Genomic DNA, 26,729 nt, shown 5'->3' with positions numbered 1-26,729 from the left:
AAGCTTCACCTTGATCAAACATAGCAAAGCCAGCCAGTTTTCCACTGAGCTACACCACATTCTGGACAGCAAGTGTTTTTCCCAATAGTTGTACAGCTTATTTCCTCATCATAGAGCTTCAGCATCCTATCCTTTACAATAGGGAACAGAATGGCATTGCTAAGATTCTGTAATCTCTAATTATGGATAGGGACCTTCATATGAAAGGGTCTAAACAGTGACGATAGCATTTCCATACATTAGTATTTTCGGCAAACAGGAAAGGTATCCATTAATCTTGAAACCTGGAATACTCTGTCTCCCTGAATCCCACAAGCTCTTTTCGTAGCCCTTTACAGACCTTTTCCTGGTGTTTCAGGACTCAAGCAGGGTATTGTAGCTAAGCGAAAAAGAGTCAACATAGGCTCTTCTGCAATTTAGTCTTTTGCTGGGCGTACCCAGTAATTACCCCCGAATTTCACGAAACTCTACTGCTTCTACCCCAGCTCAAATACTATGACGCAGTCCTCACTGCACGTCCTATCTGGGTCACGCAGCCCAAAGGGACTCTAATAATCTTTCAGTCATCCTTGGGCATAAAGATTTATCCCTATTTCTGGTCCTGTAAATTAAACTGGTCAAAGTTGAAGCTTGTTTTCATCTCATACCATTTTGCAGACATGCAGAAGGATTGAGATGGTATCTTTCACTGGTGCTAATTTGGAGGTCGGTCCTGCTCTGAGGGAGGGGCTGGTCCCTTCAACCTAAATTATTCTATGATTTTTGTCTGAAATCTGAAAGTTCTTTTGCCATTTTGTCCAAACACAGACTAATTATAGCTAATGCTTTTAGCTATGGCAAGGACCAACAACCAATTCGACAATCTGAAAAAAAAGTCACCTTACCCACTGCCCACACCATGAGGTTTCTTCCCCGTTCCAGAAGCTTGTGTGTGGACACAGCTACACTGGAGACCAGCACTGTACTCAGTAACTTTACATCAGATCCTTGCAACCTCTAAACCAATGAGACGGGAAAGGCGATTCAGGGCTGCGAGGGCCAAATCGTCTAAGACTGTCCAATGCGTGAGTCAGATCTAGCCTGCAAGATGTCTCCGTTCACTTTTTGTTTCTGGAGGAAGAAAGGGCAAGGTGCACTTAAACATTCCCAACAGCTGCCTGCTTGTGAACAGCTCAACACAGCAAATTCAAGCCACCATTGGTGCTGTCTGAGAAGGAAGGCAGAGCTTCACGCCCCGTCCTCCTGAGCAAGTGTGCAGTGAAGCCCTTGGAGACATCACCTCAGGCATCTAACAAATACAGCCAAAGGAGTTTACAGAACCTGCACAACCCTCCCTTATCTCACGTTTGTATTTTTAAAAAATACATTTATTTTAAAAATAACAACAATAGCCCTCAGTAAATCCTCGAAGTCTGCTTCCCTCCAAATATCTTGAAGTTTCACTGCAGAATTTGTCGAGTTTATTACAGCTCCTGCAATCTCAATGCCTTTCATAACCCAGGTTTACGCCAGCATTTGACGCTGCTGTAGCCAAGCCTGTCTTTGATCTGGTTCTGCAACTTGTTCAACAACCCTGACTCTGTGGGGAACAGTGGGAACCTCAGCAGCCAAATATATTGGTTTAAAGTTACAGCTTCTGGTACGTTCCCGTAACCTCTCTTTGACGTACAGTTGCCTGAGAAACCAGTGTAACATCATTGTGAAATCGTGGCTGTCATCTGATGCCAGGTACCTGTACTAACTGTTATTACTGGTCTTGGCAATTCAGGATGACAGCGGGCTATTTATGTACAAAAAAGGAGGATTTTGGTCATCAGCTGGTTCAGTGGAGCCCACTCTCACCAGGGCTGCCGTCCCACCAGAGTTTCAACAGCTGTGTCCCACCCTCCCTCATGCTGCTGCTCATTTAATCACCCCACGAACCAGCCTGGGGAGCCAACACGCTCAAGACTGGCTGCCTGCAGAGGTGGTCAGGTTTTGGCTGGGTCTCCCACAGGTTGGGGTGAGCACCCATGTTGGGAGTGCTGGGGAAAGGGGAAGGCAGGCACAACGGCCCAGGATGTGCAGATCGGATCGTCCTTGCTCTTACTACCTGATGCTAAGATCTCCTGTTTCTCCACTGTTGGCTGCTGCTGTTTTCCAGGGGTTTATAAGACTACTTTCCTGATGCCGTAAAATCAATTATCTTGGTGGAACCTTTCCCATTTATTGCATTCTGGCTGGAAGAGAATTTGGGAAAAAACACTGCCCAGGAACAAAAGCACTTTCTGAACAGACAGAGCAGAAGACAGTACAGTGAGTCTGGGATAAGCACAGCAGCTTTCTCTGGCAGGCACAGTGGGCAAGGTTTCCCCTTCTGCACAGCATTGCCCAGCCTCCCCGTGGAGAGCAGCCTTCCAGCATCAGCCTCGCGATGGAGGAAAGCTCCACTTGCCCTTTGGGTTTGCATTTCCCCTGCCCTTTGGTCACCTCTCCTTTGGGCCAGAGCCGCTCTGCTTTCCAGAGTGCAGCTGTTGGTCTACCAGACAGGCACCACTGTGAGCATCTCCCTGAACAGCCCAGGCTGGAAGAGCACCTCCCAGACACCCTGCCGTCTAACCCTCACAGTTCAGTGCTGCTGCTAGGTCAAAATATCCTGGCATGAACAAACGCAGCAGTACTCAGGACATCACCTCAGACTTTCAGAGCACACATCTGGATCCTTTCAGCAGTGTTGGGGCGAGTGGCGTACGCCTGTGTGTGCGATGCCCTTCTCGCACCTTCCTACTGAGTTACTCTGTCTGGGGTATCTGAAGCACACACGGTGCACGTTCTCAGACACGCACGAAATGGCTCCTTGAGCGCCTCTTTGCTCGCTTTACAGGCTCTGAACCACATTCTGCCCCATTTCTCCCCATTACACAGACAGATTTGGTGGAGCCGGGTTGCCCTGACCTCCCCCAGCATTGGTGACCCCACCGACTGTGGCTGCTCTCACATTTCTATTTAATTTGTGCCTGTATTGTCTCTCCTATAGGGCTGCAACTGCCGGTATTCTGAGTTAGACAAGGGATGTTTGCTGGATATTTCCCCCAGGCTTGGGGTTGTCTCTTCTCCCTGAACCAAGGATGTCCTTCTTGTGGGGACCAGCTCATCACTTCTTCAGAGCTCCACTACTTCCCTGCTTCGGTGGAGCACTGCAACATCATTTCACCTTCAAAAAGACCTCATTCTCAACACAATGCTTTATCAAACCGAGTATTATTTACTTGCTACAGAATGTGAAACAATTACGTCCAGCAGATAAATCTGTCAGGTCAGGCGGAGAGGTGGGGCGGGATGGTGAGCTGCCCCCCCATGCGTACAGCCCCCCGACACCACCCCGGCGCTGTGGCTGCACGGGGGTCACCACAAAAGCACCAAAGGTGAAGAGACAACAAAGATGAAAGGTCTCCAAAGATGAAGGGTCTCCAAAGACGGAGGGTCTCCGACGCATCAGTTTCCCGTGGGGATTACAAAGAGGGCAGGTGACTGATGGAAAACACTGAGCATGACCGTACGGCAACCCCCCTGCCATGGCGCAGCCCTTCCCACCCACACCTCACGGGGTCTTGGCTTTGCAGGCTCCTTCCTCACTCCTCAGGCACCGGAGCGTTACCAGCTGTTTGTGCATCGCCTGCCGCCTCATCCCCCTCCACAGGCTGCCGTCGCCTGCTGTTTGTCTTTCCCTGCATCCAGGAGGCGATAAGCGGATGCCTGTGTTTCCACAATGGCCCTTGGACTACCTTTTATTGCCCTTCTGACTGCTGTTAAAAGCAGAAAGAAAAGCCAGGACTGCTGACCGAGGGTTGATTTGACATTTAAAGTATTTTGATATCGAGTGACAGAATAAAGGTTCTAAACCAGGATTTCTGGCTTCTGACTGTTTTTCTGGGTTTTTTAATCAGAGGAAAAAAAAGCCTTAATACTGAGTGTAAACAGCAGGATTAAACAAAAATGTAATCTGCTCATTTCATGCTTTTTGGAGAGCAGCAGCAATGGCTTTTGTCATGTTTTCAAGGACCAGATGATGCTGAATCTTAGTAATTTATTTTATTTTATTTGTTTTATGTTCTAGCCAGACAGAAATATTAATAATTTGTCGCACTGTTGTCATTTGACAGCCTGGAAATACGAAGAAGACAGGAAGAGAGGGAAGACCAAAAATGCCTAGGTGCATCTGCGTTTTAATTAAATAAATTTTGAGACAATTTTCCTTCTTTGAAAGCCAAACCCGCCGTTCCTCCAGCAGCAGTGTGGGCAGGGGCATCGCCCATGACCCCGCTGCCCTCCCGTGTGCCAGCTCCCGGCGGCAGCAGGATGGCCTGTCCAACCCAAAGAGGAGCTCCGGTGTCCCAGGTGGCGCCTTGGGGACGAGGTCCAGGCCTGAGCAGGGGCACAGGGGAGCGGGACTGAACAAAGGCGAGGCCATCACACTGCCTTCGCCTTCACCTGGCCAGGCAGTGCAGGCCAGGAACTGGCCACAGCCTCTGCTTCCATCGATGCCAAGTAGCCATGTTGCATTTAACCCCTTTTTTAAAGGTAAATAATGCCGCCAGACCCTTCTGGGAAACAGGTAGTAGCTGTTACAGACGCTCCCGTTGCTCTTTTCTAAATTGTGGGAACCATGGAAACAAAAGCAGCCACAGCTGCTGGTGGTGCAACCCAGCGACAGTAGCCAAAAGCCCGATGTGGCAAGCGAGCCGCTTATTAATGCACCTCATAAAACAAGGGGGGACCACAAAAATGAACACGGCTGAATAATTTGACTTTCCCAGTATGCAGTACGGGCTTTCTGCAAGAGGGCAGGTACGCTGCTGATTTTATCTCAAAGGATGTCGATAAGTGTTTCGCAGAGGCAGGACCCCATCGATGCACGGGCTGGGGCTCACAGAGCTGCCAGGGTATAAACAGATGCGGCTCCAACATTTGGCGTCGCTGCTCACGCTCCACTGACCCAGAGCTGCAAACATGTTTACAACCATCCATGAAAAATGGGTGCCCAAAGGAAAAAAAAAATACAAAAAAAATCTAAAGGCACATTTTGTTTTTACACTGCCTGACCTTGACCAGGCGTTGTGGCAGAGGAGGTGGGGAGCTGCCAGAGCAACAGGACCGATTAACCCTTCGGGGGCACTGGGACTTTGACAGCCAGGAGGATGGGATTATGAGGTACTCCGATGCTCGTACCACTTCTCATGAAGACGGTCCCAGCTGAACGGCATGGAGACATTACACCACATTCTAGCGCTCTAAAAAATATGAAGCACCACTGCTTCCTATTCAAATGAGACATGTTTTCAACGTGCACCGTTATTTGTGCACAAAATACAGTGTAAACCGACTGTTTTCTATTTTTCAGTCACCCGACAGTCACTGGATCAGACTGGCCTCCACTCGGCCACGCTGTCACCAGCAACATTATTTATACATAAACCCCCAGCCTTCCTTCGCGGTCAGATTTGCCAGGTAGGTAATTGCTGTTCCCGTTGAAGCAAAAGCTGCCTGCTCTCAATGACATGCGTCTGCGCTGCTATTATAGAGCAGACCGCCTCAGTTAAGATTTTTCAGCACACAGATTAGGAAGAGGCAAATAAATGATCCTATTATTTTGCATTTTTCACCTCATATTTAGAATTCCACCTAATTTAATTTTGGATTCTCCAGTTACATGAGGGATCCCACGCAAGCCTCCTTTTTCCCAGAAACAAAAACGAAGCAAATGAGACAGACAGTCTTTTCCTGCCGATTAAATCGCTCTCCCCCCAGCTCTCGCCCATCTAATGCTGCAGCATCCCCAGTCCCCAAACATATCATCCCAGCACCGCATTCATTAGAGCGTTTGCAGCTCCCCACCATTGACAGATGCGATCTTATCAATTAAAACATTCAAGCACAACTGCCTTTTTCCCCCCACCGTCCAGTGGCCTGAATTCGGCAGCGCTGACAGCCCTACGCTGCCGGTGCCGAGGATGCACCCACAGTCAGGAGGCAGATGATTCCCCTCCGGCATCTTTCGTACCCAGGCAAAGAACCGCAGCTTTTAGCCAACGACCTACAGCAGAGGGAACACCAGCGCGGTGGGTAACGGCGAGGATAAAGCAAGCCAATAAAGCTCAACAGAAAATAAAAAAGGATGTAAGTGGGATGCGTTTACTTACATGAAGATTCAGTGCCAAACATGGCTGGCCCCAGATGCCGCTATTTTAAAAAGGAAAGAAGAAAGAGTGGAAGGCAGAGGGAGTGTAGGAGAGCAGGGATGAGACGGCTACGCAGCAGGGGTCATGAAGCCAGACAATGCAGACCGGGCTATCCAAGCTGCCAGATTCTCCTCTCCCCTCCTCTGCTCCGCACCCCAGAACAGCTTCTCCTTGTGGCCGCAGCAAAGCTCCTTCTTCAGGAAGTAAAACGGCGGGAGCTTGTGTTTTAAATCCAAGAGATAAGGGCAGGCCGGCGTCCTCCCCGTGACAGCGGCGGGCAGAAATAGGTAGCAGCCAGCAGATACTGCAATCGGCAGCCCCAGCTCTCCCTCCCTAAGACAATAGCGGGGCTTATGCACACACGGGATGACGTCAGGACACTGCAAAGACCGACTGCCGCTAACCCAGGGGCTCGGAGGGGGCTCGGACCCAGCACAACCATCCGAATGGGAATGCCTTTGTCACACACACACACGTACAAAAAAAAAAAAAAAAAAAAAAAAAAAAAAAGCAGAAGACAAAGAACCAGACATGTATTTCCCTCCGTAAATGACAAAACCTCCAGCCAGGGCTGGTTACCGCCAGCAGGGAAATAGCTGCCTTGAATTCATGCTCTGCTCCTCAGCTGCACGAGACGCAAAGTGTTTCTGCGCAAACAGAATAAATGTCGGGGAAATTGTCCTAGTAAATGGCCCTTACAGCATTTTCAATCAAGAATAACCATGGATTTCTATCACTAACTCTCTTCATTATTTTTTTCTTCAAAGACAAATTAAAATCGTGGGCCAATCTACACTTCAGAACTAATTTTCACATTGAAGTGCTAGCCAACTGTCTCATTTACTTAAATCTGTTGTCAGAATACACTGTAGCAATGCTCTCACCATAATAAATAAGTCACACATTCGAATAAAAAGAAAAACCCCAAACCACACTGATCTCAGCGATAAAAAGGCATCCTAGCAACCAAAGAAATATTTCCCTTATTTCTTCTTTATTCTTCTAAACCATCTCGATCTAGTGTTTCTTAGTGCATTTTTGAGTGCATTGAGCTTATTTTTTTCTGACGCTCGGTAATTTAAAAATATTCAAATGTAGAAACAAAGCCCTGAGCTGGCTCCTTCCGATCCTCTCGCAGACAAAAGGAATTTGCCTGGCTTCTGCTGGCGAGAGCAGCCAAGCAGTAAGCTGATGGTATGAAGCTATCAGGCACTGGGGGCCATCCCCAATGGAATGGCTGTCTGGAGGGGGCAAAACCGAGGACGTTTTTGATCAGTCTCACTGAACACGTATATGTAGCTCCAAGGACGGCAAAGACTGAAAAGCACTGCAGGTGGATGAGGAGAAAGGAGAGAGATGCAAGTCCATTAAGCGAAGCATTTTAAAAAAAACAACACACACACACCCATTTCTGAGCTTTTGTGGGTTAACCGTTCCCAAACGCTCCTGCTGCTTGTGTACTAAGGGGGTTTGCGCTCTTCGCAGAACAGGCAATGCCACCTCCAGCAGCAAGCTGGAAAAACAAGTAGCGCTGGAGGCTGGCAGGACCTGCCACCAAAGTATCCCAACCTCCTTAAATCATTAGGGAACCAGGCAGGTGTTGGCTGGGGCCACCGCTGCCCTAAGAGCGGACAGGAAAGCACCATACGAGTGGGAGCCACGGCCATCCAATGCCACCCCAGTCCCTGGGGAGGGGGAACGCGGTCCCAAGCTCATACAATGTGCGTGCCCACCAACATCCCTATGGACCCTCAACTACCCTGGCCCACAGGTGCAGCGAGGAAGGAAAGAGATCAAGAGGCTGCATAGAGCCCGACCCCCTTGTCCTCCCCATCTTGGCGCAGAGGGTGGGGGACACCTGCAAGGCACACCGAGTCCTCTCCCGGTAACCTCTGTTGGCACAAACCGCTCTTCAGCTGTTTCCCCGCTTTCCACCCCACGGGCTGAACAGTCTCTTTGTGTTCTGGACACGCCATGAGAATACTTAGGACCAGCAGGCTTTTGGGAGCATTTAACTGTATTTCATCTCTGGAAGAAAGCCACGGGAGAGGCCATACCCTGGGGTGAGACATCTCACAACACACTCTCTTAACAGGCGACTTTTATTCTCTCCATTGGCAGGCAGGACACGGGTGCGTGGTGACTCAAACCAACCCTTAGGCAACGAGTAACCAGCTGTCCTCAAGCCTATACTTAGGCACCTGAATTAATGGCCTGGCTGTTCAAACATAACGAGTATTTGCAGTCATGTGCGTGGATGCTCAGCACCAGGAAGACACATCCAAATTGCTTTTGGCCATAATGCTATAATGACAGTGGCACAAACCCTCTGACAAGGACCGTAGTTTTGCTGTTTCCAGAACTGAACTAGTTATTTTGATTATTTAGAAGCCAGTAACACCTCCTTCAGCCGTAACAGCTTGACAAGAAGCTGCGGGGAGCAAAGCAGAGCTTGGCTTTCCAGTGATTGAGGCAAGTTCACAAAGGAAACGTGTCTATTATGTACCGGTAAGTCTCCCAGCACCTTTAAACACAAACCTCTGGAACAAAACCCCTCCTGTTCATGTGCAATGGCTGAACAATAAGTTTTGCTCTGATGAGCAGATCTGAACTTCCCACAGCACTGTTTCCAGGGAAGATGCAAAACCTCAGGGCTTTCCAATGACATCCCTGAAGGTGTCACAGAGCCCAGGCCCTCTGCCAAGTTCTGATTACACTGACGCACATACGCAGTCAAAAAGCTTAAACAACCCATGCAGTATCTGTGGAAGGATTTCGTAATAATGTATTTCATTAGCATTAGGCTTGCCAGGTCAGTGCTTTGCCTGGTGGGGAAGGTGACTCTTGACAGGCCACTGAAAGACTTTCTCCGAAATTCTTTCAAGTCTACCTAAACCACTTCATAAAACGACGTAGAGAAAGTGTTAAGATCTGTTTCTTATCTACTGCTTTTGTAAGACCGTAACCTTACAGTTAGGCCAGCTGGCTAGCAGAATTACAAATTTCTGTTTCCTACCCTTAGTTTTGCTGTTGGTTTATTCTGCAAAGAAAGGTCAACAAATATAATCTCTTCCTATGAGAAAGTTTCTCTCTCTTATACAGTGGTGAAGATAATGTGAATTAGTGTACAGAGAACATCAAATGAAATCTCCTGCAAACATTAGTGTTGCTGTGATTTGCTTACAATGGGCACAAGATCTTGTTCAAACGCTAGATTCATTTACAATGTAACTTCCATACATTTCTCCACAAACCAGTATGAAATATTTAAAGCAGCAAATATATTTGTTATTCAAAGCTCCCTGCTATACACGCATATTTTCCAGAGAAAGGGATGTGCTCCTCAACCATTGCCAACCTTGAGCAGATATTCTCTATTCCTGAATTTTTTACCACAGAAAAGTAATACATGTATTTTAGTTAGTTTTGTAAGGACATGTGTGTCTAAAGCCTAAAGCATAGTTTGAGTTTTAATAAAGCATCCAGATAATGAAAGGTTAAATTTTTATACAGATGTAAATTTTTGCTTTTGAGTAATTTCTTTGAAGAAAAACAGCACAAGCAGGAAATTGTGAACTACCAACAGAGGTAGATTTGTACACATGCCATATGCTGATCCACTAAACTAGAAATCTTCATTCTCTCTTGTCACTAGAGAAAGATTTCATTTTCAGCTTAACCTCATTTTCCACAACTCCGGGAATGGGAAACGAATCCATCCCGTCTGTGAGGTTCTCCTGCCCTACTGCCCTGGCAGCTCCCCTCAACAGAGGAGGTCTCACAAGCCTCCCCCTGCAAAAAGGGAACAGGTCCCCTCTACAGGGAAAGTAGAGGACAATCTTCACCGTCCTCAAAGATGGCTAAGGATTTTTATTAAAGTCAGTTAAACGTTACGTTCCAAGTTCCCTGTTCTGTAAGGTCACTGAAAGTTTTTTAAGGCATTAAAAATTTTCATGCATTTAAGGTGCTACTGGAAACTTCGAGCGACTGTGTAGTTAATCCACACTATTCAGTAGCCCCCAAAAGGAATTTATTTTGCCTCTAGGAAAGTTAGCTCCCTCCCAAAAACCCAGTGAGACCCCCAGTCACCCACACCGTGACAACCTGCAGCTTCTGTAGTTTTTGTTGGCTCTGCCAACAGCTGCCACACAAATTATTAATCAACATGACACCAAGAAAAAGGTGTTTTTTCAGGCTCTAGAGAAGGTGGGGAGAAGAGCAGCCCAGAATGCCAGGCAGGCGGCAAAGCCAGGACCATGCCAGGCAGCCCAGACACAGAGGCAAGGGGACTGGCTAGCCGGAGCAGTGGAAAATATCCTGCTCCTACCACCTTTTGTTCAAGGTTTTCCACCCGCATTCCCCCTTTGCAGCTCACTGTTCCCTTACTGCACTGGCACAGAAAGGAAGGAGTCTGCCGTCACAAAAAAAGTCAAGGTCTTGGCCCTGTTCAACGCACAAAGAGTATCTTAGACTGGACTGATTTACTGATTGCAGGAATGTTTTTTTTCTTTTTATTATTATTTGCTCTTGTACTGATTTTTCAAATATTTCTGTGTAGTCCACATTGCATTCATGCAACCTCATTTCATGTAAAAATTCTTTTTTTGCAGCATCTTTAGCCAATTAATGCCTAGAACAACTAAGCTTTTTGAGTAAACACACGCATGCACACACATATGCAAATGACAAGAAAGACTGAAGAACAAGTACTTAATTTTGCCACCCAAAAATATTTTTATGTCTGTGTTGGTCCTCATCTGAGAGATGAAGGTCAAAAGACAGATTGCTTTTTAAAAAAGAGATACAATCACACAGAATAATAGGGGTTGGAAGGGACCTCTGGAGATCATCTAGCCCAACCCCCCTGCCAGAGCAGGGTCACCTAGAGCCCGTTGCACAGGAATGCGTCACTACGTTACTGCAATGTCTTTCAGCTTCAAATTTTAAGAAAAATCTTAGCTTCAGCACTGCTCTGTAGTTGATTACTGCAAGTCATTCGCCACGGGCAGCGAGAGGCAGCTCTGAGGAGATGCTCAGCAATTAACAGAGGAAGTTCTGTGCGTTCTGCTTCTCCCAGGACACCGTTCTGGGACACATCTAATGGGCATGAAGCTCCCGCAGTTATAAAATGGTAGAGTATTACACACAGAAACGTCTATGTCAAGAATATTGCATACAAGAAAGAAAATAAGAAAGGATTAGCCCAGCTTAAGCACTTAATTCTAGGGTAAGGCTGAGATTGTGGATCCCAGGCAGGTGTCCAGCTCTCTTCAGAGGGCTGGGTGTTTGCGCCTCATTAGCCTCATGATCTTGAACAAACCCCCAATCTAGGGCTCCTGTCTTCTCATAGGAACCAGGAACTTCTGCAGGCAACAGAGCATTGAGATACTAAGCTATACGGTGTCTGCTTCTCCTCTGGTAGTAGCCCCTGGACTCTACTTGACTACCTGGGGCCTAGTAACAGGGAGCAACAGGACAGAAAGTTATTCCCAGTTCCCTACAACAGATGATACAGAATAAATCTTCCATTTTCAACAACCCCTTCCCTTCCAACATTCAACGTGAGTCTGGAAAATAAGGCAATACTATATGCGGCAGAGTACAGCTCAACCTCTGTATAGTACTGACAAAATATTAGAATCACAACGTGTTGGGTTGGAAGGGACCTTTGTAGGTCATCTAGTCCAATCCGCCTGCAGTAAGCAGGGACATCTTCAACTAGATCAGGTTGCTCAGAGCCTCATCAAGCCTGGCCTTGAATGTCTCCAGGGATGGGGCCTCCACCACCTCTCTGCGCAACCTGTTCCAGTGCCTCACCACCCTCAGTGTAAAGAACTTCTTCCTAATGTCTGATCTAAACCTACCCTGCTCTAGTTTAAAAGCATTGCCCCTCCTCCTATCGCTACTTGCCCTTGCAAACAGACCCTTCCCAGCTTTCTTGTAGGCCCCCTTCACGTACTGGAAGGCTGCTATAAGGTCTCTCCAGAGCATTCTCTTCTCCAGGCTAATTAGGATGATGATTTGCCTCTTTTTTATTTCCGTTTTGTTGGTTTGGTTTTCAGTTTGGTTTGTTTAATTTTAAACATAAAATTGTTTATCCACAAATATCTAAGACAGTTACCAACACAGTGTGACAATCTACTCACTGCGTGCAAATGACATATCAAATCCAAATTAAATGTGTTACTTTTTCAGTAACATCAAGCCCCACGGCTCAACAGAGCATGTGTGATTGCTTTGTTAAATTCTGAGACCATTTTTTGTCCCAAATGCGTGCAATTGTGTGATGAAACGGGGCCGCTACTGTATCTGAAAAATGCACCAGAAGAACACACTACCTTTTGATACGATCCAAGGAGAACTTAGAAACAAAGGAAGCAACCAATCAGCACTGTGGTTAAACTAAACACATTTAAATGACCACCTATTTAAATGCATTTTTAAAAGAATAAAATATTAGAAGAAGGAAAAAAGGGTGTCTTTTCTACACTGAGGGAAATACCTGAAATATTTTGGTTTGGGTTTTTTTGTATCCTAGTGTCAGGGTCACTTCCAAGGATCTATGCCACAGGACTGCACATAAGGTACACATGAAAGCCTCAAACGTCTGAATGAACAGAGGCAGATAACAAATTAAAACACTGATTATAAACAAACTGTCATCATTTTTTATGCAACTCTGAGGGACCACAGATTAGGATTAAGGCCGACTCATAATAAACCACATGCAAAATGGCACCAGAGGGAACATGTGTGCCCCAGAAAAAACACAAATATCCAATTTATATGCATAAAAAATAAGTCGGAGGGATTTAGAACAGTACTAAACATTGCCAACACTGCATCAGGATCCACATTAATAATGTCTGATCTAATGCCAAAACTTCACGGTTAGGAGTAAGTTTAATTGTTGAGAGAGGAAGATCAAATTTAAATTACTTCTCAGTCCAAGTAAACATAGTAAGAACGTTAAATCTGACATTATAGATAGCAATTACTTCATTGTACATACGGGAAAAGTTAAGAAGGACTTCTAAACCTATGAGGGAATACCCACAAAAGAGTGTAAGAAGGTATCCAAGGAATTTAGCTGTTCAAATGAACATGCTCCATGTGTCCCTGCTCAGTAACTCAGGAACCAGTCAGCCATTTCAGCCCAAATTAGGGAAGGGACAGGAGAAACAAAGTTATCCCGTGTGCCCTGTGACAGCAAGGAATTAGACAGGGAAGAAACAACTTATGAAGGTCCCTGCTGGATGAGCCAGTGCTGTGTTCAGGACACTCCCTAGGAAACATAAAAGAATCCATAATACAACCATGGGAAAAAAACGTCAAACAAGAGTTTTATTTTTATTTTCCTATGTGGACACTCGTGTGCATAACAGTGGATGAGCTGACATTGCAGCCGTAAATATACTGCAGTTGTGGAGTCAGTGGGGAAACCAAGTTCACTGGAAACTGTCTCATTAGTTCCACTGGACAAAACTGTAGTCATTTAAGGATTTCAGCTTTCCCGAGAGGCAGTATTTCGGTGGTGTCCCAGCCCCTCTTTCTATGGGTTCCACCCAGCTTCCACGTGGTGCCAGTCCAGCAGAGTAGAGAAGTAAAATTTCTCTCTCAGAATAAAAGAAATGAACCACAAAATCTAGTAAATGTTTGGATAACTTGATTATCGTAGCATTTCTTGAGAAAGAAGAGCTTCCAAGAGGAGAGAAAACAAGACAAGCAAGAGGCCCTCCTGAACTTGCAGCCTGACACGTGTTAGGTTGCTGAAGGTACAGATGTCCATCAGCGAGGCTCAGACTGCAGGCTTCAGGCAGTGAGCCTGGACACAAGTCTCATTTGCTGAACACTCAACAGCAGAAGAGTAAAACCTCTTCGGGAAATGCAACGTTCTCCAAAATAAAAAAAGGCGTATCTGGATAAGGGCCAGCCTGAGGAACAAACGTGTGGTGAAAAGGAAGCCTCCACCAAAGTATGGTCCCACTGGCCTTCAGGAGAAGTAAGCTTGACAGGCACCTTGGAAATGTTCTCCTAGACAAGGCACCAGAGAAAACTTCAGGCATTTAGTCATGGTAACAGAAGGCTTCCCTAGTGAGGTAAAGAAAAGAAGATTGGAAAGGGTGGTGACATCTGCTCTCCTCACAGCAGATTCAACTGCACCAACATCCTTCCCACCAGGCATGAGTCACAAAGGAAAACTGCAGAGACTCCCATGCCCAACTCCATGTGGGAACTCAACTTAGGATGTACAGCAGACCTTTATTAGGAACTCATGGCACTTGCTGGTTCACAGGGTTCCTCTCATAGCAAACCACTGTGCTACCAAAACACAAAAAACAGCCGAACTACGGCTTACACCGTCTGCCTGGTGAAGGTCAATGTATGGACACCATGGTAGAACACATGATTCCAGATGGGCGTGACAATAAGTGGCAAGGCAACTTAGTGGCAATTAAATGTTCAGATATCAACACTATTCAAGTTTCTCAGGAACTTCATACTAGTTGTGGGCCTCCCTCTGAGCAGACCACACTGCCCAGGGCCAGGGTGCTTGTATCGCCCTTCCTGGCCTCTCCCCTGGAGAGGTGGGTGGTGGTACCCACAAAGCTGCTGTGCAAGGAGAGGATGGAGACATGGAGGTTGTAGCTCCCAACCTCCACAGCACCCATCCCAGGAAAGTCCTCGTCAGCATGATTAGAGAGCACTGATTTTCTGAGTATTTTTGTTGTCAGTTCAGCGGTTGCCATCCCCAGTAGCGTCTGTTTCTCTCTGCTGACTACAGAGAGAGTGTACACAGAGTCTGGCTTGAGCAGCTCAGACGCAGACATCTACATATGTGTAGAAGAAGTGCCTCCTGTGTGTCTGGGAGTTTTAGGGGAAGCACAGGAAAAGGAGAAGGCTACGCCAGGGGTCAGGGGCCCCACACTTCAAGGAAGGAAAGGTGGATCCCTGTACTCCAAGCCTGCCTTGAACTGTGACCTCTGCTATGGGCGCAAGTTCCCCTTGAACAGATCCCAAGCTTCAGTCTGATCAAGTCACCCAAAGAGCAGGTGTTCAACAGAGACACACCCTTTTCCCCCCTGTAGCTGCATAAATTTCTCCGTTACACCAGTGATTTAACAGTATCTCAATACCTGGAAGCACTGTGCCACTTCTCTGGCTTCAGTATCATGAAAGATTCAAGGGTTTGTGTCCAGTACTAGATGGCACACAGAGTTTATCAGCTTCATCAGCCCAGGCAGGAAGGTTGTGAGCAGCACAGCATTTGCAGATACCCAAAGTAGATAAAATCAGCAGGTGCCACTTCACCAAAGAGCAAGTCTCCACTGCCATCGGAGACATTCCTCCTCCTAAGAAATTAAAAGCACGGAGACGCGTTCCTTTCTTCAAGCCGAAGGGTTTGTGGCCCTTTTGACATACCTGATTTGTTTACTTAACGCCACCTAATCACTTCTCAAACAAGACTGAAGAGCTCCAGCTTGCAGTAGAGCAGGTGCATACAGCTCTGCTCAGCCTGCAGGGTAGGCAGATCGCCTCCGACCATCCCTCGGTAATGCTTCGTGAAACCCACCAGCCTTGAGAGCTCTATTTCTTGTCAGTCAATGTTATTTACCCACTTTAGTCTCTGGGCCTGTGTACATTACAGGCAAGTAGCGTTTGACACCACTTATCCTTCACGGAAGATGGTTTGGTGGTTGGCCAAAACACAACCTCAAGCACAAGGAGCGACTGGCCTCCTGCCTTTGGCTGATTAAGGCTGGCCACACCGCAGGACCCCTGCGGGCACCCCGAGGACAGAGGCTTGCACATCCTCTAAACTTCAGTCACGCAGCATGAGAAATGTACCTTAAGCAAATAGTTCCATCTTTTTCTATTAAAATTCTCAAGAAAATGTACTCCGAAATGAATGACACAGACCACGGTGCCTTTCTCCAGTTCAAACCAAACATCACTGGAAACGGTGCACTGGATGAACACGGTCCAATAAGGCACCTTCCCTCAACCCTCGCATCTCTTTATAATTTGGTAAAAATAGACTTCCAGGCTTCATTCTTGTTGCTAATTGTGTGATTGACTGAAATTGGTTCAACATATTACAGGTAGGGAAAAGCAAAGGGTTAAGTACTTTAATAAGAAAAGGGAACGTGATATCAAGTGTCCAACTATGAACATACAGCCTCCCCTGGCATGCAGTGTCAGGTCCTAGGGAAAAGACCTCAGCGGAAAGTCACACTATGTCTTAATCATGTGCTCAGTGTGCCCCTTATTCCAAATATCTTTTCTCATGCCTGTGCAGAGAGAGTTAAGACTATTCTGGAACATTGCTTTCATTGTACGCAATAATTGCTTCTTACCAGAGTAATTATTTTTATGGAATATATTCCAAAAAGAAATAAAATAGTTCACTCGGTTCAACTTCCAGCCCTGCATTACAGATGCAAATGAAAGCAACACATAGGTGAATTTGTATTTCATCAGCAAACTAATCCTTCACCAACTTTTCATTGTCATTTACCGTCTTGAATTAACATCAATTTAAATGCAGTTAGATAACAGTCATTTAAAAAAATGCCAATAAATTTTCTTTTGCTATGCAATTACATAAAGGATTTAAAAAAAAAAACACTTGTTGAAATGTGCCTCATGTGTCCTTTGATAAGCGCCCATGCTGACGCAGGCAGTGGACAGACACATGCTGCACGTTCACTGTGGAAGCCAAAAGGGAACTGGAATATTTTACTTCCAATAGCCGCAGTCATAGTTCAGCTCTCACAAAGCCCAATAGATTCACATGCATCAAGCTACAGAGCCAGAATATGTCTCCAGGGCAGGAGGTCTCTGAAGGGGTAATTTCCTAGTTAGCAAGCTGCATTGAAAGCATTTATTTTCTTTAAAATCTGTCTTTTTAATTGTTATTGTTTTCTGTTGTTATTAATATTGCCTATTTAAAACCGAGTGTTTCACTAGTTTATAACAGACAAGGGCTACTCTGCCTCCAACGGTAAACACAAAGGAAAACCAAACCACATAAAAACCTACAGGACAGGGTGATGGATAGAGTGGACAGACCCCTTGCAAAAAGTCATGGTGAAGGGGTGAATCACCCTCGGAGGATGGCTGAAACAGAGCAAGGCAGTCATGCCATAGATGCATTTCTTTATTCAAGTCAAGGGGTTTGTGGCCCTTTTGACATACCTGATTTGTTTACTTAACGCCACCTGATCAGTTGTTAAACCAGACTGAAGAGCTTCAGCTTGTACTACAGCAGGTGCTTTATTCAAGCCAAAATCTAAGTTAATTGAAATGGGTATAACAAAGTGCCTACTTGTTCCACCTACCTGGCCACAGCCAAGCTCAGGTCCCATTCCCTCCCCGCTTCCCAGACCTACCCCTGCACCTCCTAACCCAGAGCTCTGCTATACCAGTGTTCATCCCTTCCCCGGGGGAGCACCCAGCGCCCTTCCCAATGTGCAGCCAAGTCCCTTCTCTCCTCTAGCCAATGGAAAATCGTTCCTTGCTTCACATCCTCTGCTTTAAGCCTCTCCTAAATCACAGGACAGAAGCACAGGTTGGAAAGGACCTTTGAAGATCATCTAGTCTGAGCCCCCTGCTGAAGCAGGGCCAGCGGCAGCAGGTTGCTCATGGTCATGTCCACCTGGGTTTTGAACGTCTCCAAGGATGGAGACTCCACAGCCTCTCTGGGCAACCTGCTCCAGTGTCTAACCACCCACAGAGTAAAGAAGTGTTTTCTCTTGTTCGGACAAAATTTCCTGGTTTCAGTGTGTGCCCGTTGCCTCTTGACCTGCCACTGGTCCCCACTGGGAATGCAATCTGTGCATCCTGTCCACCTCAAAGGCTGCAGCCCCTCCTGGCCCAGACTCACCATTCCTTGCAATCTCCCGACCAAAACACCCTTCCATTTCAGCTAGAGGTCCCTTGGATAAAAATAAGGGGACAACGACATGCACAGTTTATTTTAATAATGTCGCTTAAAGCAGATGTCCATATAACTTTTTTCCCCATTCCTTTTTCTAAAATCAAAAAATCGTGTTTTTTGCACGTGCCTTTGGAATTAACCTCTAATTGAAACTCGGCCTTAACAGACGAAGATTTTTCAGACTTCTGTAATCTGCCCAAGTCTATTCATGCAAGAAAAGTATTCTGTCCATCACTGCATTTGAGGTAGAAAGACATACAATAAAGTCAGGAACTTTTAAGGAACAGAAAGCACAAAATTGTGCCTTCTCCTAAATCAAAGCAACTGAAGCATAAACGTAGAAGTCTGTGAGGAATATTTTATAGTGAAAACTTTAACAAACAATCCATGACTTTTGCCAAATTAAGTCACCAGTAATGCTAATGACTAGATTGAGCTACGCTCAAGAATGTATAATAAATAGATTTTAGTACATTAATAAATACTAGTTATAAGCCACACATAAAGTGTGTCTTTGCTTTCCCCTTTCAGCATCTTTAAAAAAAAAAAAAAAAACACCCAGAAATTGCAATATTAACAGGCCTGTTTTGCAGACCTAATAGTACAGAAGTAACTCTTGCAATTGCAGCCTAAGGAAAAAAAAAGTGTTGTGAAAACCTGACTAAACATTTCCACGTCACCAAGCCCAATGGAACAGATTGTGTCAGGCAGCGCTGAAGTTTCTGCAGATAGAGACAGTTCATTAGAGCCTTTGATTTCACATTCCCCCAAATCAAGGACCTGTCCATAACGGTTACTGCACAGCACATAGGCTAGATAGTAGTTCAGAAACAAATAATGGTTTATATTTTTTGAAAGTTACAATGCTTTTTATTGTTTCTTGAAAATAATCATCCAACTGATTTACTTATTTGCTTTTGTTGTAAAACAACTGAGTTTCTGAATTTCCTTGATTTGAGGCATCACTGACCTCAAAGAAAAATGTGACCTTCTCAATCAAGTCTTTATTTTTTTCTTCCAATTGATAGATGAAATTTGTTGACAACAAACAAAACCTTTCATCCACTTAAGATGCATCATTTCAGCCCAGGGTAAATACTGAAAACCGGGTGGTTTCATTTTCTTTCACAATCAAAGAAATCCATACTTCTTCTGGCAATACCGCAGCATAATTTCATTGCTCCTGCAGCAGCCAGATATGGATCTCTGTATTCCTCCGCACCAGAGGTTCACAAACCTATGGCTTTAGAGGCTCTACTATAGCTGTTTTGTGATCCCCTTCAGTCGCCTGCAGTTGTGGCCCGGCGCTGCTACACCCCTTTCAGCAGCCACGTGCTCCTTGAACCCCTGTGAGCCCACGCTCCTTCAACCCGCCTTCTGCTACTTTGCTCTCCTGAGCAGTGTGCAGGGAACCAGGGCTGGGAATGGACCTGGCTGAGCAGAACATGGGGACGAACACGCAGCAGGACCAGCTGCCCACCCGCAGAAAGCTGCTCAAGGCAGCACAGTCACCACTGACCCACGGTCATCTCCGCACGGCCTGTGGGATCAGTGGGTTCCCTTCACCCGGGATGCTGTTAATGCAGCAAATGCTGTGGTCATGATCAAGCTAACTATTTTTACTTTGCCTTTGGTCACGTTTGTACCCTACATACCAGACCAAAAGATCTAACATACTGTTCTCCCAACAGGCAGAAGTCAGCCGTTGGATAAAATAGCCTTTAGATACCAACAGACTGCACATATAAGCTACTCTTTTTAAAAGAGTACAGTTCTTATGTGAAATATAAACCATCCTTTTTCATTTCAATGATGGCTGAAGTAATTTCTGAATAAAAGTTTGAAAAGAAATGTAAGGTTCTCCATATTTAAAAGTGCTGCTTACATGGGATCGGAGTACTCCCATCTCAAATGACAAGAGCTGGTCTCAAGGCACAAGGTAGTTCAGGGAAATGAAGCAAAGTCCCACAAAGGTGGATCTAGTGCAGTCTCCGAACTGCCACAGAGGAGGGAGAGCTCCCCAAGCACCTTTCACTTATTCTTTTGTCCTTTTATCTATGTACTTATTTATTTATTGCAGTTTGCTGTCTTTAAGCTGTCAGCAGGACCTCAGGAAGGCTTTTGCCCTTTCAAAATCTCACCTAATTGCTCCTACGCTCAAAAAGAAACCATTTCTCTTTCCTCTTCCACCCCACAGCTCTCAGGGCTCCTTTCTACAGCCTGCACAACTGACAGGAAAATGCTGACAGCAGGGTGCAGTGCGCCCCCGAATGCCTCTCCTACCTCCAGATCCTGATGGTGGGTGATAGCTTCCCAGGAGCTCCAGTACCGTTTCTATTTAAAAGCTTCAGACCCTGCCAGAAGGAGCCGCGTTGTCAAATTTCAAATCTGTGCTCTCTACACAGTACTCAGACGCGTTTCTGCAGTAATAAATATTAGTTCTCCTGTGTGATGAGCTGTTGCCCTTTACACAGACATGACTGAAGCCTTGCAGAGGTCTTCCTCCTTGTGCTCCTACTCCTCACTCATTTCTAGTCCAGACACAGCCTTCCTCTGACTGAGGAAAGGAACCAGTGACCACTCAAGGAACAGGGGAAAAGCACACACCCTGCCAGGGTCCAGAGATTCCCCAACACCCACCATTGCTCGCCCTACCCCCAAAAAAATCACTCACATCATGAGCCTCCTCCCATGTCTTGGAGCCCACCTCCGCTGCCCCAGAGAGGACCTGACTATCCCCATTTTTCCAGATCCCTGATTTTGCTTTGGGAGGAAGCTAAAAAAAAACCATCCATAAGTTGCTCTTATCAAAACCCACCTTCACAGGACTCAAGGGACAGCAAAAGCCGTGTCTGAGAAATAAGAGGCTAATAAAAGCACTGCGCAACAGGCTGTCTAGCGTGGCCACAGCAGGGCAATACAGAGCTCTTTCCAGCAAATACTGAAGGACCTAAGCTAAATATCACTGGATTGCTGCGTGGCAGTGATCCACACGACAGACCAGGGTTATTTCACAGGTCAGCCAAGGCTTTTGCTGCTACAGGGACGCAATTGCATTTGCAACACCATTTTATCTAAAATCCTTATGGGACTGCAATGGGCAGCTGCGCTTCAAGGACCAGGCTCTGCTGAAAAGCCAGAGCAACCAAAACAGGCTGCAGAGAAGTGACAGGCAGTCAGGAGAGACTGAGGTGCGAGCCCAAGAGAAGATGAATGGCAGGAGATGGGAGAAAGTTTACAGAGTAACATGGCAGGGAGCGTCAGCCATCCCTCCCTGTGCGATCATGGCTGCAAGAGCCACATCCTGTGACCAAAGACAGCATCAACAATAAACCTCCTGCGAACCAGCACGGCTGTCAGAGGAATTTTCCCACAGTAAGGATCACATTCATCGCTCTGTGCCAGGAACAATATTGCATTGTAACGTTCCCAGGATTCCAGCAGACAGAAGAAAAAACATCCAACCTCGGCCACAAGGAAGCTCTGGGAAGTGGCTGAAGCGATGAGGAGCAATGCTCTTTTGGCTGCACTACAGCACAGCAGGTATTTTACATGTTGACCATGTGGCCAAGCACAGTGACATGAACTCCAGTGAAAAACAGAGACCAGATCTTAATAAACCTTAAAAAGCTGACGGTCAAACAACCAAGCTTGATCTTACCTGTAAATTCAGGGGAATGCTGAAAAAGGCCAGAAACACCCAGGAATTAGATAAAAGCAAGTGTCTGAACCTTATGGATGTATAAAACCAAAAGGAAAAAAAAATTAAAACAAAAAAATAAAGAGGAAAAAAGAAACAGAAACACTGAAGAACTTGAAGTGCTTTGTCTACCTGTACAATCTCACACATCTGTCAGTGGGAAGAGAACATGGTGATGGCCACGGAGACAATGCTGTGGGCTTCGCTGTTGAAAAAAAACCACACTAATATTTCCAATTATTTTCTCAGGGTTCTTTTTTTAAGTTTCCCTAACATGTGGCAAAGCCTCTGTCCTATAAGGAGTTAGGCTTTTCTTCTTATCTGTAATGGTCACTGTTATTTTTCTTCCTTCACATTTTTCAAGTAATCTTTCTCGGCATTGATATGAGAACAGGATTTCACAGCCACTCTGTTTTTCCTTCGGTCCGGGACCACTCTATGCTTTCTCACAGTCCTTACAGCAGGAAAGCTGTAGCCTACATGAAGAGGAAAGCATAAATTATGCTATGACAGGTTTATAAGACTAATTCTAATAAATATCTCTCAGTAGCCTCCTATTCACTGTCTCCCTAGAAGAGGAAAGGGGGATTTTTCTGCTGGCAGCATTTTCAACTGTAGCAACATATCTCATAGAAGCGCATGGATTTCAGCGACACTTTGTCAGGGAAGCCCAGACAGGCTTGCAGGCCAGGAGGAACAAGGAGAACCTCTCGGAGTGCCTCTGGTCAGAGCACTGGCCTGGGGTGAGACATACCAGACTTGACCCTATTTGGTGAGCAGATGCATTCAATCTACTTTTTTTCACCTCGGATCACCGTGAGTCAAGCTCCCAGGGCCAGGCAAGGCAGAGATGTGAAGCAGGACGCTCATGTCCCAAGATGCGGCCACCAGCATCCACAGCCCAGCCCAGCCTGACACACTGCCCAAATGCGTCTTGTGCTTTTTTACATCATGTCAGCGTGTTTTGTCTGAGCGTGCAGAAGTCCAAAACACCACTCAAAGCTCACTTCATTTCAATAGGACCTTTATACTTGTCTTAGTTTCATCCTATCTACTGTCACTGGATTTTTATTGAGGGGGGAAAAAAAGAGGTCCATATTGCAGACAGAAAGAAATTACGTCCCTGAAAGAGCAATGTCCAATGCTATCAAAAGCACTATACCACGTGCACTGCATGTGGTAGATCTATTTTTCTGTCATTCATCCTTTCATGATTATTTATTGTTCTGCTCTTATTGTTTCAAGAAACATTTCATGCCTTACCTACATGTATTTGTTTAAACATTGGTTCAGCTGTGTCATTGAAACTCTTAGAAACTCAAGTGGCTTTTGAAAAAGTTAATTAGGAACATCTTTATTCAAGTACCATTGGCTTTCCTAGAAAGTCACATCACTTTTGAAAATAGGATTTAGATGCATGACAATGTGGAAGGAAATTCGGAACTTCATTTTGGAGACATTAACCAGTCCAGTAGGCCATCTGTACCACTGACCCATACCCATATCATTTGTTAACAAAGCCTCTTATCACTGATATTCATGTGAATGCTGCAGAGGCCGGAGAGCTCTGTGTGTTCACGCCTGTATAAATCATACAAACTATGAAGGTCTAGGATTAAAAACAGAGGCTGAAGTATGATGCCCAAAAGCTAGAAGCATTTAGTATGAAAGTATCTCCTGCAGCACTTGCAGAAGAGTTTCTTCCTACGCTACACTTGACAGGGAACATAGCAAATTATGGCTTTCTACCCTCCGACTAACTCCATGCTCTGTATCACAACCTCAGTACACAAAATAACTAAGACCCAAAAGAACATCATTAAAAAAAAGTTAAAAGAAATGTAGAATTAATCCGGTGATGGAGTTCTTGACACCTTCATCTATCGACTCTCCTTTTCCAATTATATAGAGAGAGTTGCACCAACTTTCAGAAATACCGAGAAAGTCATTTTAAGTTTTTCCCTTATGCAAGACATGCAGCTGGATCTCTCCTTTGGCTCTCCATGAAATGCCTTTTACTCAGCCTCTCTGCACTTTTCCTTTTCAGCCCAAGCACAGAGTATCTGAGCACCGTCCCCCCCCTTTTTGTTGTGAAACTGGAACATGCCCAACATTTTTTCCTCAGTAGACAATTTATTTTTAAATCCATGGCTAAGAATGCAGCATAATATATTTTAAAACAAATGTTCTTAGTCATCATTTCCATAATATTTCAACCCCTTCACAGGAAATATGATTCAGAACAGCAACAGAATAAAACCCAACAGTTTTCTATTAGCAGATGTCCACAGCTCTTCATTTCAAATCTCAGCAATAATAAAAAACTGAAGTAATAAAAACTTGGATAAAGACTAACTCTTTGCAATAGCACTAATCAACAACTGGAGATCTGTCTGAAAGGTACACCATATTTCAGTGACACACAGTTGGTCAGCTACTGAAACAAACGCTTAAATTATGTTGCCCATGCTAGGAGCATGACAGACTTTGTAGGTCTTCAATAGGAGATAATAACTATATTGCCCTCCTCAAACAAATTCTCATTGATCCCAATTAGCCTGTTCTCCTAAGGAAGGTTTTCAGTCCTAGATGAGGAGAGAGAAGGTCTCCTATACCATAATTCCCTGTTACTTCTTAAAAGAACATCACACCTGCACAGAAAGTGAGGTTAAATCCCTGTTACTTCTAACAAACTGCTTCATTCCTCCTTCTTTTCCCCCATAGCACTGATAAATAAAGGCAAGTGTGTTTCGTGCCAGTTACGAGGAAGGTTAGATGTCAGGTCTGAAGTGTCTGGTTCAAATTGCAAGGTTTTGTAAATTAAGCTTTTATAAATGCCAAGGCCATGGAGCTACCTCATGAATCTGGGCAGGCAATTTCGGTCACAACCAGGAATTATTCCTTTCTTCCTTCCCTGCTTACTGAATTACACGTTGGTACAAAAGTGCTCCTGCCATGTAACGTAAAAGCAGATGAATCTCTCCACTGCACTTAGGGATCTTGTATGTAATAAGATACTGTACTGACTAAATGTATCTTACTGCGCGCAGCTAGGGAGAAAAATAGGAAATACTACTGCAAATAAGTTTCCACTAAATTGCTACATTTATTCTTTCCTTTAGTTGAATTATTACTTTGGCGTTGCTCACTGCCATGATTTTATTTTTATTCTTAAGTTCTTTCTATTAAAACAAACAGGAATAGGATGTATGTGAAATAATAAAAGTCATGCTGCTATTTTTCATATGAAATTATTCAAAAACCACTTAGGTTCAAAACACAAATCCACGGCCAAACATGATAATGTACTTTTATTCATGTTGCCATGAACTTTTACCTACAGAAGCCAGTGAGAAATCAGCTATTGATGTCACTGTGAGTAGGTCAGACCATTCAGAAAAAAATGTAATAGGATAATGTCACCCTGGAATTAATTAAGTTGTGTAAAAAAACCAAGTGGTAATCAAAACACACAATGGTCCAACCTGTATTGAGTGTTTTCTCTCAACTCTATCAAAAGTTTGAAGACGGTTATAAACACAATGTTTCCTAAAACTGGCTTAACGGATGCAACATGGGCAGAACCATGGACCATGTCTGATGTTCAAGAGCTATAGCATTTGCTGCCCCGCTGACACCACGGTTTGCAGAGTGGAAAGAAAAGGACTTCTCTTAGAGAATACACTGCACCTGACAGAAAGTATTTGCAGAAAACAGTACCCGTGCCTTTGTCGAGACCTTACACATCCACAGACCAGACCCTGTTTCAGTACCGGCTGTACTCTGAGGAGGGGGACACATTCATCTCCATTGCCATAACAGCTCCCAAGGATACCTACTTTCCACGGCAGTATTAACAGGACATTAAATAAGAAAAGCAACTGCACTTCCACTGTTACTGTTGCAGTTAGATTCCCTCAGAAAACATATTTGTCATCACTAAAGAACAGGTTCTCACCTCATATTCCTGGCAGAGTCCAGTGGTCTCAGACCTAGGGCTCAAGACACAGCCTCCTGAAGCCCCCAGGTACCTAAGGCAGATGTCTCCCAGAGAAGGGGTATGGACAAGTCACTGCTCTACTTGCACTTACACAGGACAATCTATCCCAAGAAACTGGCTAAAAAAACCAAGGTTTCTAGTCACAAATGCATTACCTTTAATAACAACACAAATCCAATGCACCCTACCAATTGGGCCTTATCCTATCCTGAAGTCCTGGGTTTACCCAAAACCCCAAATCCCAACAGTCCTTCTTGCCTCTTTGATTTTTGTCCCTTAGGGTAAAAGGCTTCTATTCCTCCAGGATCTCCTTTTTTCAAAGGCATTTCTCTTGCTGTCCATGCAGTTCATAGAGCAGAAATCCATCTCGGCTTACGAGTGTGGCTGGCTTCTGCCTAATTGCACGGGGAGACATTCTGAAGTCGCTGGCCGAAAACGACAGCCGCAGCTGTGTGGAATAGCTGTTGAGTTGAGACGGTACCTTGCTGTGCCAGAAAATCTCCTCTGGCCCTGACTGTCCATGAAGTATCACATCTGTGCTGAGACAGAAATGCTGTGAACAAGAACGCAAGTTACAACTATCAATGGTTTTCATACACCAGAACGGAATTCATAACTTTATATGGGGATATTTCACACATAGTTACAAACATGCCTAAAAGCTCCTGAGCTTCTCACTTACTATTAAATAAAGAAAAAAGTAACAGAGATTCCTTATGTTTCTGTTTCTGGTTAAGCTGAAGATGAAAAACTATTAATAAACCAATGGCAGAAAGAAGACAAACGTCTGGTAAAAATCTGTTAACCTAAAATAGAGCCCTACGTGCTGATTTAAGATAGAGAAGCAGGATTTTCAAACACACCTACTGT

General features: G+C 45.0%; 1 protein-coding gene across 6 annotated transcripts in view; it reads right to left on the bottom strand.

Annotated features, from left to right (window-relative positions):
- The window catches only part of ST7 (suppression of tumorigenicity 7), a 152,173-nt gene that overhangs the window by 103,470 nt on the left and 21,974 nt on the right, over positions 1–26,729 (bottom strand). The window contains exon 1 of one of the 6 annotated variants that reach the window (XM_054188786.1): positions 6,180–6,635. The exons of the other annotated variants lie outside the window; for them this stretch is intronic. Within the exon in view, the coding sequence (XP_054044761.1) occupies positions 6,180–6,201 (22 nt within the window). The 5' untranslated portion in view covers positions 6,202–6,635. Of the gene's footprint in view, positions 1–6,179; positions 6,636–26,729 lie in introns of those variants that run through there. 6 annotated transcript variants of the gene reach the window in all.

Source organism: Rissa tridactyla, chromosome 1 (assembly GCF_028500815.1).
Source record: "Rissa tridactyla isolate bRisTri1 chromosome 1, bRisTri1.patW.cur.20221130, whole genome shotgun sequence".
Lineage (NCBI taxonomy): Eukaryota > Metazoa > Chordata > Aves > Charadriiformes > Laridae > Rissa > Rissa tridactyla.
Note: the sequence above shows the minus strand (reverse complement) of the source record. Positions and strands in the feature narration are given on the sequence as shown.